General features: G+C 38.9%; 1 protein-coding gene and 1 pseudogene across 6 annotated transcripts in view; one reads left to right on the top strand and one right to left on the bottom strand.

Moving 5' to 3' along the window:
• KMT2C (lysine methyltransferase 2C) overlaps positions 1-20412 on the bottom strand; it is a 218552-nt gene that overhangs the window by 25578 nt on the left and 172562 nt on the right. For all 6 annotated transcript variants that reach the window (XM_023514453.1, XM_023514454.1, XM_023514457.1 and 3 more), the window contains 6 exons: positions 18224-20028; positions 16893-17004; positions 13805-13883; positions 11662-11725; positions 9610-9842; positions 1619-3313 (listed from right to left, as the gene is read on the bottom strand). In XM_023514453.1, coding sequence (XP_023370221.1) covers positions 1619-3313; positions 9610-9842; positions 11662-11725; positions 13805-13883; positions 16893-17004; positions 18224-20028 — 3988 coding nt within the window. The remainder of the gene's footprint in view (positions 1-1618; positions 3314-9609; positions 9843-11661; positions 11726-13804; positions 13884-16892; positions 17005-18223; positions 20029-20412) is intronic.
• Positions 4731-5696, top strand: LOC105887180 (annotated as a pseudogene).

Genomic DNA, 20412 nt, shown 5'->3' with positions numbered 1-20412 from the left:
GGCATCAATATATGAGACTGGCTGAGCTGAGAAAAGATGATTCCAGAACTGAGTTTTAAAAGATAAAAAATATATTGGCCAGATACAAAAAAGAAAAAGCACAGCAGGCAGAAACAGCCCCATGTGGCCTTACATGGCAGGGTGAAAACAGAAAGACAGGAAATTTTAAGTCCTTTGGTATACCTAGGTACCTAAGACACCTGGGGTAAATTTTTTTGCTGAAAAAGAATAACCACTAATATTTTCAAAAATTACATGTATCTATCAGGTCACTGATCTCTACTAAATAGTCAAAAACAAGACAAAACAAGAGTCAACACTTGCCAAAAGAAGAGTATCATTAATAATTTTACAATTAAAAATCTTAACTAAATATACCATTCCACTCTTCTTCAATTAAAATACGAAAGTGATAGAATCCAATGTCAGAAGCACTTTAGGGAAAGCTTTCTGAATACATTAGTAATGACTCTGAAAGGAGGTAACAGCTACTAGGCAGATCAATTCCCATGACCTCAATACCCAATACCCCTCAAGTTTTGAAAATATATGAATGAAGTTAATTGAAATGAGGGAGAGTGATTTTTTTTTTAAGAGTCTCACTTTATCGCCCTCAGTAGAGTGCCATGGTGTTATAGCTCACAGCAACCTCAAACTCTTGGGCTTAGGCAATTCTCTTGCCTCAGCCTCCCGAGTAGCTAGGACTACAGGCACCCACCAGAAAACCTGGCTATTTTTTTGGTGCCATTTGGCCAGGGGTGGGTTTGAACCCACTACCACCCTCGGCATAGGGGGCCAGTGCCCTCCTCACTGAGCCACAGGCACTGCCCAGAAGAGGGATTCTTGTCAAAGCATATTTACAAGTAAGCTTTTCATACAGATAAAACTTGAATGTTAATAATGTAAAATGTGTAGAATACTGACACATGAGTAACTGCACAGATAATAGTTTCTCCAAGTAAGATTACGCTTGCAGAAAGCTGCACTGACACGCTGCGTTCCCAGTGTGGACACTCCCTGAAAGTCCCGAGGCTACTCAGGGCTGCTCAAGCTACCTTGTTAGTAGCTGATGGAAATCACGCACTTATTTACAATAAAGATACACAACATTTACTCCCTTTGCTCTAGATGAACTCAGTGTGGTAGTAACTGGCTGTTTCGTATCACATTGTATATGAAATGCAACACATGCATTTGCTTTTTGAAATAAATAATCAATAAATTTATTACTTTGTTTATAGATATAAGTAAGAAATACATGTTCCATGGAGGTAGAAACAACAAACTAAAAAACAGTCCGAGTAAAAAGGTTACAGAACAGTGTCCCAAAGGTCACCATACATAGGGAAATTAACAAGCTGATATGATATTTTGTATTTTTAATTTTTATATATTTTATAAAATAATTTTATAAATATTGTTAATAGAGCCAGGAATGTTTTGTTAAATAAAGGTAAATTTAACCACAATGTGCCATTTTCTCTACATGTCTATGTATGACAACCTTTAGAACACCCTGTACTGCTGAAATTAACATTGTTGTGGGTACTAACTAATCTGCTATAAAAGTATTATCTACAACAAAGAAAAATAAGTTGTTTTCATGATTCACACTTACCAATCCTTCAGCTGAGTTGTGCTTCCCGACTAGTTTATTATCCTTTGTACAGTCATCCTCTGCACAAAAACTGCCTTCAGGTTTTTGATTTAAAAGGGAAGATGACTTTTTATTTTTTAACAGATGTTTCAGAAGTTCATTCCCTGAATCTCCTTTGGCAGCAGGGGCCCCGAGAGAATGGGGAGGACTCTGTGCTGAGGCGACAGGACAGGCAACTGCACTTGCATTTTCTTCTACCTTACTACCAGTTTGCTCCTCCAACTGAGGTTCCTCTTGGCCGGGGCAGGACTCTGTCTCGGCCTTTTCCAGTTTTATCTCTTCAATCTTGGCAGGGGTTTCTGGGGAGCACTTGTCCACCTCTGAACTTGCATAGGTCTGCTGATGTGGAGTCCCTTGTGAGGAATCACTGCTAGGCAATGTGTTCTCTGATCCTGCGGCTGCAGTAGGAGTCGACCGGTCAGGGCCAGCTGGGTCGACCAACTCCTGCTCTACCTGGGGAGGAAGCTCACCAGGTGTGCTCGCTGCAGGTGTGGAGGTGGCTTCTGTCATGCTTGGCGTGGGAGGAGCAGTTATATCTGAATGGGGAGTGGATGGTGCCTTGGTGGACTCTGCATCATCATCTTTCTTCTTTTTCCTAGTTCTTTTCTTTTTCCCTTTTTCTTCAGGGATTATATCGGAATACAATTGAATGAGAGACTGTGTTGATCCTGGATAGCTCTGCCCATGGCTAACTGCAGGGTCTGGGCCATAGGACAGGCTGCTACTAGCTGTAGCAGTTGCTGCTGGCAGAGCTGGTGCAAAAGGAGGCCTCACTGGGGACTGCTGGAAGCTGCTCCCAGGAAGACTCCCATGTCCCTGCTTAATGGGATGGAAATTTGGGCTTCCAACAGGAATTGATGATGTATCAGGAACAAACGAGGGAGGACCTACCTGCCTTCGCTCATTGGTTTGCATGAAGGTTTGGGAGGAGGGTGAACTAATAGACCCTGGCTGTATACTCATTTGCTGCTGGTGCTGTGGAGATTGCTGAAGGGGCCGTGGGGGTTGCATAAAATCACAAGGCAGTTCAGAGCTGTAGAATGGGATCTGGGACACAGGCGTTCTACAGCTTATCTCTGAGCCCACCATGCCATGCTGCTCCATTTCCATCCTTTGCTGCAAAGCTCTCTGTCTATCTACCTCTTGCATGAGTTGAACACGTTGTCTTTCTTGCTGTTCTCGTAAACGTTCTTTACGTTCCCGTTCTTGAAAACTTTCACTGAAGGGGTTGTTGTCATCAAATTCTACCCGTGGTGGTGGTCCACTCTGTGGATTTGCATTTGACCCTGCCCCTGGGGCTGGTGTGCAAGTTTTTATTGATAACTGGGCAATTGGGGGCTGAATCCTAGGAGGGTTGAGGGGGAGATGCGTAGGAGCATTGCTAGGCTGCCATCCCGGTAAACCGGGCATTCTAGCAGGGCTGCTGTGGCTAGGAAGGATGGCTGAGTGCTGCTGGTGTTGAAGCTGAGGTGGCACCATGGGAAAGCCAGGCTGGCTCATGGCAGGTGGAGTGGCACCTGGAACTAGGGATGGCTGGGGCTGGACACCGGGCATCACAGCATGTGGGGCCAAGGCACATTGCTGCTGCTGCTGCTGCTGCTGCTTAATGCGATAATCTTCAATTAGCTCGGCATGTTCTTTCTGTTGTTTACGAATCTGGAACAGAAAACAAACTGTTACTCAGTTATATATAACACGAGTATCAAACTAGAGTACTGGCTTATGATTTTGGTGGGGATTATACAGATCTTGTAGAGACAAAAATATTTTGCTTAGGCATGGGGAAAAAGTCACCAAAAACTTAACACTAAAAAGCCTTTAATTAAAAGATTGCCAATCTTTTTAACAATAGGATTTTTCTAAAGCTATCTGAGAAAGCACTCCACATATGAAATATCAAAAACAAGTTCTAAAAACATTTGTCTGCAGTAAGTTTTGAAATCTTACTGTGGGCTCAGCTAAGGCGCCAGCCACATATACCTAAGGTAGTGGGTTCAAATCCAGCCTGGGCCCGCCAAATAACGATGGCTCCAACCACAAAAAAAGAAATAGCCAGGCATTGTGGCGGGCGCCTATGGTCCCAGCTACTTGGGAGGTGGAGGCAGGAGACTCGCTTGAGCCCGGGAGTTGGAGGTTGCTGTGAGCTGTGATGCCACAGCACTCTACCCAGGGGGACAGCTTGAGGCTCTGTCTCAAAAAAAAAAACAAAAAAAAAACACAAAAGAAATCTTACTGTAAAAGTCACATTATATTTCCTTTTATCTATCTTCTTTAATGGTTTATACAGAAGTGTAAATTATAAGATGAAATTAATTACTAGCATGCGTACTATGAGAATAAATAGGCTCAGACTTCACGGGCCCTTCAAAGACTAGGGTAAAGCCCTCAGGTTCCGGAACCACCCCTGTACTCCTTAATGAGAAGGAGTCTGAAGGTACCTAGTCAGGGAAATGTCTCCATGACTATCCCTGCATGGGGGAATCAGCAGTGCAGGCAGCTGAGGCCATCAACTAGTAGCTTAGGCTACAGAAGCTGAGGCCTGAGGAGATGAGACTTGCTCTCCCCCCTCTCTCTCCTTGCACGGCTATCCGGCCTCTTCAGATGTCCCTGTTTACCCTCTACCCAACCTTCTCTAATAGCATCTCCCCTCTCTCATTCTTAACCTTGGCTGCTGGGCATCCTCACGTGTATACTTTGCTACGCACCTGGCAAAAAGACTGAGAAACAGGACAGGTGCTGCCCCCAGGGACGTGTAAAAAGTGTGTGCCCTTATAGACTTCGGTTTTATGCACTAAGTTTGGAGTAAGTTTAGTCCTTTGCTTAGTGCTGTATCCCTTACTGGCCACTGTCCCAGGTTGGGAATCACTAGATGCCCAACAGTGTACCACATCACAGCCTCAGGTTTAAAAAGACTAGTGTGTAGAAATCTAAATGTAATGGGTAACATACTCAAATTATAACTTCTGAAGTCTATACAAACTCTGAGATGCTATTTTGAATAGTTTCTAATTAGGCTCTTAATATAAAAACTAACATCAGTAAGTTTATTCATTCCCAAAACCTTTGTACCCCAATGTGCCAAATGCTAAAGACCAAACAACAACCAAGATGCAATTCCCAGCCCTGCACAGCCAGCATGATGCTAACTCACACTGCCTACAGCTCCTTGGACTGGTCGTTGGGCAAGACCACAGAGGTAGAGAGGAGAGTGCAGACAAGAGTGGAAACTTGAATTTGGCTCTAGGTTCTGTGTCCCTAATTACAGCTTCCCAAATTTTGACCAAGAAAAGAAGGAGAGGCATAATTGAGAAGTGCAGAAGAGACCGGATCAGTAACAGTTTGTCCAGGCTAAGGAGACTGGTACTCGATGCTTTTGAGAAAAAGTAGGGATCTGCTAAGCTAAAAAAAGCTGAGATCCTGCAGGTCATGACTGTGGATCACCTGCACATGATGAGATCCTACGGATGGACTGTGACATCACACTGCAGGAGGAAAGACTATTTTGACACGCACACCCTTGCTATAGACTATTGGAGTTTGGTTTCGGGAATGCCTGACAGAAGTTGCTTGTTATCTGAGCTGCCTGAAGGACTAGATGCCTGACTGGTCTCACATCTCAATAACTACGCCTCCCAGGGAGAAGGTGAGACACACACCCACATGGGTCTTGGACATATTCCCTGGGTGAGCACCTTCAGACATCACCCACACATCCCACACCCTCTGTTGCTGTCCCGGAACGGCCAAAGAAAACTGGCACTACAGCTCTGCAGACAGTACCCCACCGCCACAGTAGGTTGGCCTGGGCACATCTGGAGGCGCCTGTTTTGCAAGCGCCCCTAGCTGTGGCCTTGGACCAGTGCTCAGCCTGGGAACTCTACCCTGCTCTGCTCTGCTCTCCTCCTTTCTGTTCTCCTCAGGGACTCCCCTTTATCTTTTAGGTTCTTTCACTTACTCTCTACCCATGCAACAAATCTTGGCAAGCCCTTTAGACCCTGGGGGACAGACATGGGAGATTTTAAAAGAACTGATGTTGTAGAATAGGGGAGGGGGAAGCTTAAAATCCCAGCTGGGCTAGACTGTTGCCAATACCACCTCAAAAGTCAGTAAAGGAAAAAGATATACTTTCAGGTAAGTTGTTTGTTGGTTTACTTATTAATATTTTTATCATGCCATGTATTAGCAGTTTTTAAAACTAGTTGTTAAATTTTGTTCAAAACATTAAACTGAAATAGTGAGTATAAACCAACACCTTGTGATAAGTTTGTACTATGCCTGATTTAGTTTGTAAACCAAAATGATTACATTATTGCCTCAAAGTTTTGTGAATATTAACATTTAGTATTTTTGGTCTGTTTTCCACCTTGTATAGTTATCGTCTTTTCTTAGAATTTTCCAAACCACTATGCTTAACGTTAACTGACTCTGTTAATATTTTGGCAGATTAAAGTGTTATACAAAGAATATTCTTTTGGGGGGAACTTAAGGAATTCAGTATTTCTGAATAAAGCACTGACAAATCAGATGATCAGCTTTATCCGAGACAGAAGACTAGTAACTTCTCTGCCTTCTGTAACAGTAAGGTGAATGTACAAACTTTTGGTGGCCCTGAATCCATGTGACCAACTGCTGTTGTGTGCCAGGACTTGTAGTTCTGGCTTAATTAGGAGAAAGCCACGCTGGTCAGTTAGGTCTCATTTGGAGAACTGGTGGAGAGGAAACTGAAGATAATTGCATACAATATGCCTGCATTTAACAGCCCCAGCAATGCAGTGAAGTTTCAACCTCATGGATCTCGAATTCACAGATGTTAGCATGGATTAAGCAGTCAATTGAATAGTACAGAGGGACCGGTTAAATGTATAACCTAATTTTCCTGGTATTTTCTTTCCATTGGAAATTTTATGTTGCATTTTCCTTTTGGTGTATGGAAATAATGTGGTTGTTGATATTTAAAAGGGCTTTTCTGGCAGGCACCCATAGCTCAGTGAGTAGAGCGCCAGCCACACTCAGTAAAGCTGGCAGGTTTGAGCCCAGACCTGCTAAACTGCAACAACAACAACAAAAAAAGCTGGTGTTGTGGAGGGCACCTGTAGTCCCAGCTACTCTGGAGTCTGAGGCAAGAGAATCGCTTAAGCCCAAGAGTTTGAGGTTGCTGTGAGCTGTGACACCACAGCTTTCTACCAAGGGTGACGTAGGGAGACTCTGTCTCAAAAATAAATAAACAAATAAAAAGGCTTTTATGCTTTCTCCTCTTCGGTTTGATTTGGGCTACATAAGTATTGCTTTACAGGTTTATCCTTTCAGCAGGTATAGCTTAACAACCTCCACTGAACTGGGCCGACCCCTGTTGCACTGATGTACTGTGACTAAATAAGAAAGAAACAACAAAGTAAAAAAAAAAAAAAAAAAAATATATATATATATATATACACACACACACACACACATATATATATGTGTGTGTATATATATATGCAATTCAAGTTTCTGAAGGCCTCACCATTTTGTTTAGTGAGCTGGGCAAAGAAGGGGTACAAAACAATGTGCATGTCTTCCCAAATCATTCAACTTTCAGATAAATAATCACACCGATGTACTGAATCTGATAGTTCACATTGTTTTTCAACTTATTTTCTTAGGTTTCCCAGGTATACTAATATATCTTCTGAATGGTCTCTTTTCCAGGAGTTGTGTAGCTCCTGTCTGTTTGTTTTTCCAGACCAATTTACTGGTTAGAACTCCTGAATTAGAACTTCATGCACTGGGGAAGCAGAAGTAGTTGGAACGTCATGTACTGGTGAAGCAGTAAGATTATATATACAGTACATAGAATAGTATCCGGAATATAGAAGGTGGTCATCCATGCTTCCCCCAGGACATTTTATAATACTTTTAAAAAATATATCAATGATCAAGAGTGGTGGCAAATGCATATAATCCTAGCACTCTAGGAGGCTGAGACGGGCAGATAGCTTGACTTCATGAGTTTGAGACCAGGTTGAGCAAAGTGAGACCTCCAACTCAAAAATAGAAAAAAAAGCTGGGTACTGTGGCAGACACCTGTAGTCTCATCTACTTAGGAAAAAGGATCTTTTGAGCCCAAGAGTTTGAGGTTGCTGTGAGCTGTAACCTCATGGCACTCTAGCAGGGTGACTGTGTGAGACTGTCTCAAAAAAAAAAAACAAAAAACAAAAAACAAAAAAACAAAAACAAAACCCAAAACCTGGATCCTTAGCAACTATAATAACAGATGATATATTCCATTTTTCAAATATTAACTTTTAAATAAGACTGGATATGCAAAAGTCTTGGCCCTTATCAAAAGATCTTGTACAATTACAATGGAAGGCAATAAAAGTGCTAAAACATACTTTGTAAGAAATATCTTCAAAAGAATATTAACCTGTAATAAACATGGAACCAGAGAGTGAATCTAAAGAGAAAAGCAAACGCTCATTCTGGAATAGTCTTAGTATATAAATCACTCTTTTGTGGGAGCTGTGGTGTGAAACCATCTGAGTCCAAATCACTAATCTAATAGTTAGCTGTGACAGTCACAGAACCACCGCAATGAATTGCCAGTTTCTTTAGTTGTAAAATGGTGCTAAATATAAACTCCTTAAAAAAGCTGTAGCCAAGATTAATAAGACAACACACGTGAAGGTGTTTGCCAGAGCACTCATTACAGAGGACACTCACATTTTTATCGAGCCAATCTATTCGAAACCCCATCTACTTTCTATCATTAACATTTGGGTTAATTTTGTTTTTAAAGTTAAAATTGACAACTAAAAGCAAAGTTTTCTTTTTAGTTACTCAATTCTATGAACTTTAGTGTAGCCATCATCACAATCAAGACAATCAAGAAGAACTCTGTTACTCCTAGAAAACTTCCTCAGGCCACTTCTTTGTAGTCAAAACTAACCTTTGGCCAACACTAAACTATTGTTCACCTCTATAATTCTGTCATTTTAAGAACATAAATGGAATCAGTATATAACCTTTCGGGATTGGCTTTTTTTACTCAGCATAATGCTCTTGAGGTCCAGTTCAGGTCCAGTTCATTCTTTTTACTGCTGGGTAGCAGTCCACCATCTAACTATTCACATTCCAGTTTTTAGTGACTATGAGTAGAAATACTATGAGAAGTCATGTTCAGGTCTTTGCATTAATCTAAATTTTCAATGCATGTAGGTAAATATACTTTCCACTAGAACGTTTTAAGAAACATCTGGTTTACAATGGAAGGTAACAGCAAAATAGTTTCATTTATCAAGAATGAGTACTTTACATAAGATACACCAATGTAGTTTAAGACCAAAATATTAAGAAATAATAAGGTCAACTCCAAGTGAGAAAAAAATACTTCCTGAGCCCAATTCTTGCTCCCACCTAAGCTCATGATATCTACCCGTGAGCCTGGCCTCAGAAGAGCTGATGATCCTCAAATGATGGGGGAACACGGTTTTTGTATTGGAATTTTTTGATGCAGAATAATGAAAAAAACTATGCAAATAATTCTTTTAAGTCAGAATTATGAGAACTGATCTATTCAGTGGCATTTATTAAATATGTGTTCTGAGACTATCACTCTAAGGTGAGGACTGGGGCCATTACTGATTCTGATGGTTTGCTTTTTGGTTTTTTATTGAGACAGGGTCTTGCTCTGTTCTTTGGGATAGAGTGTGGTAGAATGAACCTCACACTCCTGAATTCAAACGTTCCTCCTGCCTCAGCCTTCTAAATAGCACACACCACACACTTGGCTAATATTTCTATTTTTTGTAGTGACAAGATCTTGCTCTTACTCAGAGCTGCCACTTTTTGGCTATGTACTTCTGTACATCATTTAACACTAATCAAAACTTTGCGTCATTAACGAATGACACATTAGAACATTCTACTCATTAACAGTTGTAGATGATTTTGTTTTGCCATCTATTTATTACCTGTTCTAGCTGTTTCTGAACCATGCTTTGCTGTTCAGTAACATGCTTGAGTTGTTCAGCATCCTCTTCTGGAAATTCACGCCCAGCTTTCTTGGCAGTACGTTGCTTAGCTGAAAGGGCCTTCTTAGATTTTCTGTGTGCACCAATTTGTTCTTCAAGATATTTCTGCTGCATCTGAAGAAGCTGTTGGGTCTCCTGGAGCCATTCTTCATACTGTTTACGTTGTGAATCATCTAAGGAAAAAATTAAGAATTCATCTGTGTTAATTTTCTAAAGGATCCAATTAAAGTTATACAAACCCATTTTGTAAAGGAATAGAGTTCCACCATGATTAACATAAAATTTGAAAACCCAAATATTAGGCCATTATGTAACTATGAAATAACAGATTTTAGAAAAATAATTAAAAGCCAGTAAGTGCATAGTCTTAGGACACTGGTTAGTTTCGTATTTTTAAATACTACAAATCTGATCTTTGAAAAACAGAAGACTTTACTAATGGAATATTTATATCTACTGAACTAACAAACTCTCTGACCCACAAAGCTAAACTTTACATTTAACTTACATATGCATTTTGTTCATTCAACATTACAGATTTTGAAGAGACAAAATAAGACATCTCCCATTAAAGTCTAGAGCATTAGATTAGGTAAATCATATCCCCATGCTAATTTTCCTTAGTTTGTAAGTTCTTCCCTATTTCTTAATTGTGAAAAAATGTCCTAAATTGAGAGGAACGAAACCAAGATGTTTTAGAAAGGGTCAATTTAAACTTCATAAAGGAAATCCATAAATTGAAAACATTAATAATTTTTATTTTATAATGCATACTTTTATAAATAAGGGGAGGGAATAGTTAAATAAAATCTATTCTACTTCTGTGACTGTCATTAAATCTCCCTAAAGAGGCATCTCTTTATCTTGTACCAATATTCTTTTCCTTATTCTGCAAGGGCACTTTATTTCATTGATGCCAAGTCCAAAAAATAAAAAAAGAAGAAAAAGAAAAAGAAAAAAAAGTCATCTTATGTAGTGAAATTCTGAATATACCTTTTTGACTCACTACAAGACAAAGAAATAAATACAATTTGAAGAAGGACATTAGTTGAAAATAACATAATGATAACAGAATATTGTCATACATTAAGAATCCAACCAAAGCCAATGGGCACAATAAAGCCAGAAAAAGCCAGTTGGTTAAAGTCATTTATTTGTTTTAATGCAAGTATGTATTCAAATTATAATCATGATTCATATAGGGGGAATTTCAAAAGGTTAGACTTTGGGTTTTGTTCCTAAACCCAGAAGTTCCAGTACAAGTATGAACTTGAAATCTAGTCTACTAAATTTGAAGGGCATTTTTTCAAGAACAGGCTTTTTCACAAGATTTCAGAAGTTCTGCTTCTGGTAGAATGAGACCTACCGCAAGGAAAGCCTTTCTGGTTTCTGGAACCAGGAGAGCAGAGGTGAGCAAAATGAAAAATAATGGTGAAAAAAAAAGTTAGCTAAACAGTCTGAAGATTTCAGAAAGGTTCAGTTTGGGGAGAACTTTAAATACTATCCTGAACCACCTTGGGACCCCTGAAGGTAACTAGAAAGGATGCAAGATGACCCTGCACACTTGACTTTCACACCATGCTGCTAGCCCAACTTATTTCTAAGCAGATTCCCTTTGTTTTTCCCATTTAGTGTCTTTGTCACTTAGGCAGTCTTTGGAGTAAAAAGCATTTTAATTTCATAGATTGTAAAGTGCCCAATCTATATACAAAAACAGTAACAACAGTATTGAAGAGAATGGGGAAGTTGATTTTTTCTGTACTAAAATACTTATCTCCAAATATAATACCTCATGCACAGTGGGGAAAAAAAGCAATGAAAATACATGCCTTGAAGAAAAGATGTCTAATAGGGCAGTGATATTTATTATAAGATGAGGGCACTTAGGTTTAAAATAATATACCTACACTAACTCCAAGTGTTTAGAACATAAATATAGTGCAAAAACAAGCAATCCCCAGAAAACACATAACTTATTAGACTTATACTTACTGACAAAGCCTGGACCAAAATTTGGAGGATTAGGCCTAGAAATCTGATGTGTTATACTGCCATCCTAAAATAAGTAAAATTTACAAATATGTTTATTCCACATTTCAGTTAAAGGGGAAAAATACTTTAAGAAAAAAAGAAATGGAAGAAAAAATCCTTTAATTTCCTAAAGTCTTGATTTTTATAAAGAGAATGAATTTTATAGAGACAACCTAATTTCTAACAACTTATTACTATCTCTGAACTATCATACTATCTAGATTTTGGTTGAATAATTATGCTGAGGCAAAGGATTATTCAGCAGAAACACAGTAATGAGATAAATCAAATTTTGCTAATACTAAGCTAAATTCGTACTTTTTGCTGAAGTCCACCTACTCTCTAATCAGACTGATAAACACAGGTTCTAGATTTACTAAATGCCACTCCATAGCAGTTATGTATAACAGAAACGTGTATCTCTTAACATGCACAAATAATAAAAGAAAAAATACACTAATTACAGTATTAGTCTTATTTTCTACATGTGCCTAGTCCTAACAACTTGGGAGGCAGAGGTAGCAGGATCATTTGAGCCCCTGGAGTTTGAGGCTAAAGTGGGCAACATAGCAAGAGACTGTCTCTAAAAAATAAAAACATGTATTTTTAAAATTTGTCTTATTTTCTAATTAAATGTCTTGTTTCTTTCAGGATGACTGAATAAAGAGCTAGTAATCTCACAACTCCCTTGCAACCACCTGATAAATTTCTTTTTTTTTGAGATAGAGTCTCACTGTGTCGCCCTCAGCAGAGTGCCATGGTGTCATAGCTGAGCATAGCAACCTCAACCTCTTGGGCTTAAGCGATTCTCTTGCCTCAGCCTCCCAAGTAGCTGGGACTACAGGCGCCTGGATATTTTTTGTTGTTGTTGTTTTGCAGTTGTCATTGTTTAGCTAGCCCAGGCTGGGTTTGAACCTGCCAGCCTTGGTGCATGTGGCCAGCACTATAACCACTGTGCTATGGGCACCAAGCCAGAAAAATTAAGTTTGAAAGATTTATATCCAGTTGCCACAAGTTCTGTTTGTTAGATATCATCTATATCCAACGTAGTAATTATAAATGACACCAGCATCAGAACATACTATGTGCAGTCTTTATAATTCTACAAAGCACAGGGAGTAACATCTGACAGATCAGAAAACACAAGTTAAAGAACTTGCCCGAAGTTGCACAGTAAATTTATAGGGGAACTGAAATTTTTAAAACTCAACTATAAAGGTGAAATTTTCCCATTATATCAAATGGCATCTATTTCTCCTTTTAATTACAAAAATGAAATCAGCATAATAAATCTGAAGCACAGTTGTCAAGGTAAAAAGAAAAATTTCAAAAGGACATAGTGTAGTCAGTTGCTCTCTTTTTATTTCTAAGCAGATGTATGTTTTTAAAAAATCATTGAAGAAAACGTTATACACAAGACGAGCAGTTTTACTCCCCTAAACATTGCTTGATATTAACTATGTACAGTCTGAATAGAATAACAATCAACTGTTCATAACAGCTTTACATTTTAAATGTAATGGATTAATCTCTAACATGAAGGACATTAAAAATGTCCTTCCAGGGTTAAAAGTGAAACCAAAATTCTTAAACCAGGTGTCCTTAAACTACGCCCGCGGGCCACAAGCGGCCCACCTAGGACATTTATCTGGCCCGCTGGGTGTTTTTGTCCCCACTGCCTGTCCTGCTTTAGCAGCCAAGTCATCCTGGGGCCCGCGTCTGGCCCTCCAATGGTCTGAGGGACAGTGAACTGGCCCCCTGTTTAAAAAGTTTGAGGACACCTGACTTAAACATTTGGTTTCTGTCTAAATGACTTTCTAATTTTTTTTTTGCAGTTTTTGGCTGGGGCTGAGTTTGAACCTACCACCTCCAGCATACAGGGCTAGCGCTCTACTCCTTTGAGCCATAGGTGCTGCCCCCATGACTTTCTATTTTTAAGTATACAGGTCCTTTTGAGAACTTAGAGCCATGTTTTTGACCTTTACTTATCTTTATTTTTGTAGTGTTCTAAGGTTATAACTACTTTCTAGAAGGAGCCTCACTATAAAGAACAAGTTTGGTGAGGAACACAGAGAAATGTGCACTGTGGAGTGAGCAGCATTACCTGAGGAACGGCTTGTGGTATAAGATTCTGACCTTCACTGTTTTGTGTTCCAGGCAATGACTGGCCCATAAAGGGGAACCTGTGGAAGCAAAGTATCAAATGATGAACAATTAGGAATTATTAATGTTAAAAACTATTTTGCCTGTGTAACAATTTTCCAGAGAAGAGAAAAGTAGTGGCAATGTCTTCCTCATCAAAACACTCACTTAGTCTTTGTTTGGTTGTTTTTTTTTGTTTTCACTGAGACAGAGTCTCACTCTGTCACCCTTGATAGAATACCACAGCATCATAGCTTACAGCAACCTCAAACTCTTAGGCTCAAGGGATTCTCTTGTCTCAGCCTCCCTAGTAACTGGGACTACCAGATACCTGCCACAGTGCTGGGCTACTTTTTCTGTCTGTTTGTTTAGCAGGCCTAGGCCAGGTTTGAACCCACCAGATGCAATCATATGGCCAGCACACTAAACACTGAGCTATGGGCACCCAGCCCAAAACACTTACTAAAGCCCTGTCCTTTGTGTACCAAGAGGTAAGAAACCTTCTCCACAAGGATTAGAGAGGCTGCCATAGGAAGACAGCTGAGCTGACTACAGAGGTTTACTGTCATATGCCTCACTATGCCTTAAGATAAAATTAATTCAAGCTTTCAAAATAAAAACACAAGATTTAGCTTTATTATATGAACTCTTAAGAAAATTCTTATTCCAATCTTCATTAAAAATTGGTAGCTTAGCTACTTTGTTTTCTAAAAAATAAATCCCAACTGAGAAGTTCCATATATCTCTCTAATATTAAAGCAAATCAAACACTGATGGCTGACCAAGATAAATCTACATGCTTAAGAACACTTGGTACAACAGATAAATCTACATGCTTAAGAACACTTGGTACAACGTTATTTACTCCATTTAAAGCAATAAAACTTCACAACATCATTACTGTTTATATGGAAACATTTCCTGAAGAATTATGAAATGCTTTAACATCCCAAGATACACTTATTATACACAATAATATTCACAATATATTCCAAATCTATTAGTATTTAAGTAAAAGTAGCGTCTATAGAATGTTATGTTTTAAAGTTTTTCTTGTCTTTGATACATTTATTACCCCTCCCCTGCTACAGCCTTGGTTTGGAATGATCTCTTAATTCAATTATCACTCACAGTCTAACAACTTCATTCAACATCTCACACTACGCTAAAAGGGGGCTATTTCTTTTTTAAAATACTTAGTAAAATGGTTAAAAAAAAAGTCTAATCCAGGACTAATATTTAATCAGCAGAAATAAGATGATGCTGAAATATTACAAGATGCTAAGAGTTCTAAGGTCTGTATTTTTAAAGTAAATGCTAAATAAAATTAAATTTAGCATTTCCTATTTTGAATATGGACAGCAAACTAAAATATTATTAGCAGTATTGTGACTGTCACTAATAGAAGATAGATTATTTCCCTATCAAGTGTTGCAGATACCGTTATGTTAATCATTACTTTGAAATCATGATTTATGGCTAATTTTGTTAATGCCTTTAGGAACATGTATACCATAGATTTAATTATATTTTAATAAATATATTTTAAGTGTAATTGATTTCCTTTGTTATACTGCTTTTTTCTCTTCTGTGTATAGAACATTCTGAGAAGAATTTCAAAGCCTTCACCCTAGCTCAGCGGCTAAGGTGCCAGACACACACACTGGGGCTGGTAGATTTGAACCCAGCCCGGGCCTGTCAAACTACAATGACAACTATAACAAAAAAATAACCGGGCACTGGGGTAGGCACCTGTAGTCCCAGCTACTTGGGAAGCTGAGGCAAGAGCATCCCTTAAGCCCAAGAATTTGAGGTTGCTGTGAGCTGTGACACCATGGTACTCTACCAAGGGCAACAAAGTGAGTCGCTTATCTAAAAAAAAAAAAAAAAAGCCTTCACTGGAATGCCAAAAAGATTAGACTTGAAAAGGTTAGGAACCCCTATGATAAATAGTGTTAATAAATGCTGAATAAAAAAAAAATCATTGCAAATCATTATCACTACTTTGATCCAAAAAATGTTTCTTAACGGCGTCCAAAGAATCTTAACTAAACTTTACCCTTAAGAATTCAAATTTCTTGGCTTGGCACCTATATAGCTCAAGTGGCTAAGGCACCAGTCACATACACCAGAGCTGGCGGGTTCGAATCCAGCCCAGGCCTCCCACACAACAAAATGACAACTGCAACCAAAAAATAGCCAGGCACTGGGGTGGGCAGATGTAGTCTCAGCTACTTGGGAGGCTGAGGCAAGAGAATCGCTTGAGCCCAGGAGTTGGAGGTTGCTGTGAACTGTGATACCACTGCACTCTACCCTGGGCAACAGCTTGAGTAGGTCTCACAAAAAAAAAAAAAAAAAAAAAAAAAAGAATTCAAATTTCTTTGAAATATGTTTACCTTAAATTCATACAAATTTTATATTCAATTCCATAATCGCTCAAATTCCTTTTTACCAAAATTTTTTAGCAAGATAATTAGGTTAAATTGAGGCTCTATGCTTACTTTATAGAAGGAGGTTCTCAAAAGTAATATATCTAAGAATCACTATCAGTGCTCACTACAAATACAGACTGGTGATATTCTGGCAATCACCTCCTGAGATTCAGTAGGGCTCCAGCAGAGCAAAGGAACCTGGACTTTTTAAAAGTTACCATATATTCTGATGGTGGTTCTGTGATCAAAACTTAAGAAACACCATCCTGTGGTAATTATTAACCTTAGGGGATATAAATACTCCAACTTCAGAAATTCAAATAGTCAAACTTTCACAATCTTCTTCAATGAATAATTTCCATTTTTCAGCTAAGAGTGAAAAGACAAACTCTCCAATTCCTAATTCCAGTTGCCCTTTTATCTACTCCTCCTGACTTTTAGTTTCTTATACTGGGATAGCATTTTACATCTAATTATATTCAGTAGTATTACCACCAATTTAAATATTTATTTTTAATTCCTAGAATATAGTTTGAGTTTGTTTGCTCTTCCCAGGAACCAGTGATAATTTCATGCACATCTCTGTGCCCAGCAGCAACGAGACACGTCTCCACCTACCTGCTCATCACCATTGGCGGCATGCCCAGATTATTCTGTGCCATCACTTTATTTATGCCTTTAAGAGCCACCATTTTGGCTTTCATTATAGGATCTGTAATTGCATCAAAATCTAAAGAAGAAATACATTTTAAAGTTACTTATTTCATAATTCTTGGTTGAAGGTATACTAAAAGGTAATGCAAGTATCACAAACATTATGTAATTCAGACTCTTATTCCTCATTATTTAATAATCACTACAGGATTTTTATACTAGATAAGGAGTTATGAGATGACAACACCCTGATCCTGGACTTAACTGTATCTCATTAACCCATAATTCAATCATCCTTAGTCCTATAAGAATTTAAAAGTCTGTCAAATTTAAGGGCAATTACAGCAATAATCTAAAGCAGTGCAATTCTCTTTCATTCAAACTTTTGCAGCACTGACCAGAATTGCTTCTTTAGTAATGTTAACATCCTGAATAGGAATTTGCAGTTATTTCCACTACCAAGGAATTACATTAAATTAGTTACCATTCTTAAAAGAAAAATGTATCAATTTCTAGAGGGTATACTCTTTATATTAAGGAGATGTTAAGAGAAAAGACTTCTTTGCACTTAAGTAGAAAAAGGAGCAATATCATGAAATTAGTAATATAGAAAATAGAATGACAGCTAATTCTTAGAGGCACTGAGGCATTTTGAGTGCATTCATTTTGTTGATTTGAAAATTATTAAGCTATCAGAAACAAGGTTTACATGGCAAAAAGTTTCCAACCATTTGCTATATATAAAAGGGCCATAACGAGCTCTGTCTATACACACATATACACACCAAGCTTATTTCTACCATAATTTCCTCAAATTCATCTTTCCATGACTCTGAAAATACAAGGCAACAATGGCTGGGGAGATAGGAACTAAAAAGACAATGGTAGTTTCTACTAAACATCATACATAATGGAACTGAGTGAGGAGGTATACAACTCACAGTTCTGAATCTTTACCTGGAAGGTATCAGACTCTTCATTGCTTTCATTTTAAAGCTCAAAGAGGAAAAAAGAAAACTCAGGGCTCTAACTCAGAGCTGTTTTTTGAGACAGGGTCTCACTCTGCTGCCCAGAGTACAATGGCTCACTGCATACTCCTGGGCTCAATTTTTTTGTTTTCTGATAGTGATGGGGCCTTGCCCTTGTTCAGGCTGGTCTTGAACTCCTAGCCTCAAATAATCCTCCTTCCTCCTTGGCCTCCCAGAGTGCAGTTTTAATAACGAAATCGTGTAAGCCTACTATATGCCACCCTAATACCCACAGTAATGTATTTTGAGACCCAAGGGAATTCCTACCAATATTAGGGAAGAAGGGTTCTGACCGCTGACGAATCATGGCTTGCATCTGTCTTTGCTGTTGCTGTTCTTGCCGCTCTTGATCCAAAAGATCCTGTAGCAGTAGAGGCTGTTCCTCTAAGAGGAGGGGCCTCTCTCTATTCTGCTGTGTCAAGGTCTGAGGAATCATTAGCTGTTGGGGTCCAGACATGCCACTGGTACCAGACTGACTTGCTAGAGGCATAGTTTGATTTGTAGGTTTTCCTGTCCCCAAATTGTGGTTAACAGTTGACTGATCCTGAATTAATCCTGGATTTACCTGACCACCTTGAGAAAAGGCATGGTTTACCCTAGAAACCACTGTTACACTAGAATTCATGGTATTATCCAGAACACGGCCAGTCGGTGCCATTAAAGGAGGCAAACTTGATGCCTGACTGGAGGGTGAAGCTGGCAGAGTTGGTGGTGGTGATCCCAAAGGCCTAAAGTCCGAATTTTCAGATTTTTCATTAGCAAGTAAACTTGAGAGAACAGGAGTTGATCCAGTTATGCCACAGGAGTTTATTACTTCTTGAGCAGACAGCTGAGTGGATGCCTGAATGACACTGGAGCCAGCAGTTTCTAGGTTACCTCTCTTTTCAAGTACATCTGAATTGCAAGGCTGCAAAGAAGTCTTTTCTCCATCCTTTAGGTCTGTGTGAGCAGAAGCCTGTGAACAGGGAGTACCAACATTATTTTCTTCACTTTTCTCAATTTCACATTTGGATTCCATTTTAGAATTTGGAGATGGTACTTCTGTTTTTACCTCATTGGTAATAGTGGCTTTTTTCTGTGGGGAATGTTTATCAGAGAGAACCACTGTTTTGTCTTCTTGCTCCTTATTTTTTGGTTCAACAGATACACACTGATTATCTAACTTATCATCAATTGGAACACTAAGGTCTAGTTCCTCATTAAACATGCTTTTTTTATCTCCCAGGTCAAGTTCTGGATCTGTGTATGCAATGATATCAAACTCTCCTGACCTTAAGAGGTCATCCAAATTGGGATCATTAGTTTCCAAATTATCTAAGGTATCCAATTCATCTCCCTTGCCATCTTCTGTATCTAAATTTAAATTTTCAAGATCATCATCATCTAAGTCTTTGACTTCAACCCCCTCAAGGTCTTTAACATCCAGTTCTTTCACAGAAGGATCATCAGAATCGAGTTTTTCTTCTAGACCATCAGAAGACTGGCTTGTTATTTGTAAATTATCAGGTGTTGTTTCAGCTGGTGTAGTTGACAAAGAAGCCTCTGAAAATTCACCACCTAATGGATGACTCACAGCCCTCATGACCACAGAAGATGAATGGACAGTATGGCCTTGTTCTTGCTGAGATGATGGCACTTGTTCCAAATTTGGATGTGTAAGTAGCTGATTAGGTAGGTTTGGGGGAGGTCGTCTCATAGGGTCTATGTGTCTAGGGCCTGGAAAGTCTGGCCGGGGAATGAAGTTTCCATGTCTTGTATGAGAAGGTGCCTCTACAACACCGCCAGGAAGAGCACTGAAAGGCAGCCGTGGCCTTCCATCAGGGGCTCTATGCCTCAACTCAATAAATGCTTGGCCCAGTATATTGTGCTGCTGAACTGGTAGACTCTGGGGTGTAAAATGCTGAGGAAGTCCAACTGCATTACTCATTTGTGAATTATTTAAAGTCCTAGGCATATCCACAGATAATGATCTTCTTAGCTGTGGAGGCACTGCAGATCCTTGTATTTGCTGAGGAGGCCCAAGGAAGCGTTCCTGACTTGACATGACACCATGACCTCCTGGAAACCCATATCTAAGGGAGGGGGATAAAAAGCAAATAGTCAAGTACTATCCTAAATGTAGAGTTAAGTTGAAAAAGAAAATACTCTTAAACTGCAGATACAAAATTAATGTTGCCATAGGACTCCGCAAAAACAAACATGATTAAAAATTACTTAAAAATATCTATTATACGCCAGTTAAGTTTTTGTTAAGTACCCTATATTTAACACCATCTCAGCTCTAAAGGCTTATGATCTAACCCAGCAGTTCTCAACCTGTGGGTTGTGACCCCTTTGTAACAATGAAAATACATCCTACATATCAGATATTTACATTATGATTCATAACAGTCGCAAAATAACAATTATGAAGTGGCAATGAAAATAATTGTATGGGCTCGGCGCCTACAGCTCAA

Source organism: Otolemur garnettii, unplaced genomic scaffold (assembly GCF_000181295.1).
Source record: "Otolemur garnettii isolate 467f Iridium unplaced genomic scaffold, OtoGar3 scaffold00053, whole genome shotgun sequence".
NCBI lineage: Eukaryota > Metazoa > Chordata > Mammalia > Primates > Galagidae > Otolemur > Otolemur garnettii.
Note: the sequence above shows the minus strand (reverse complement) of the source record. Positions and strands in the feature narration are given on the sequence as shown.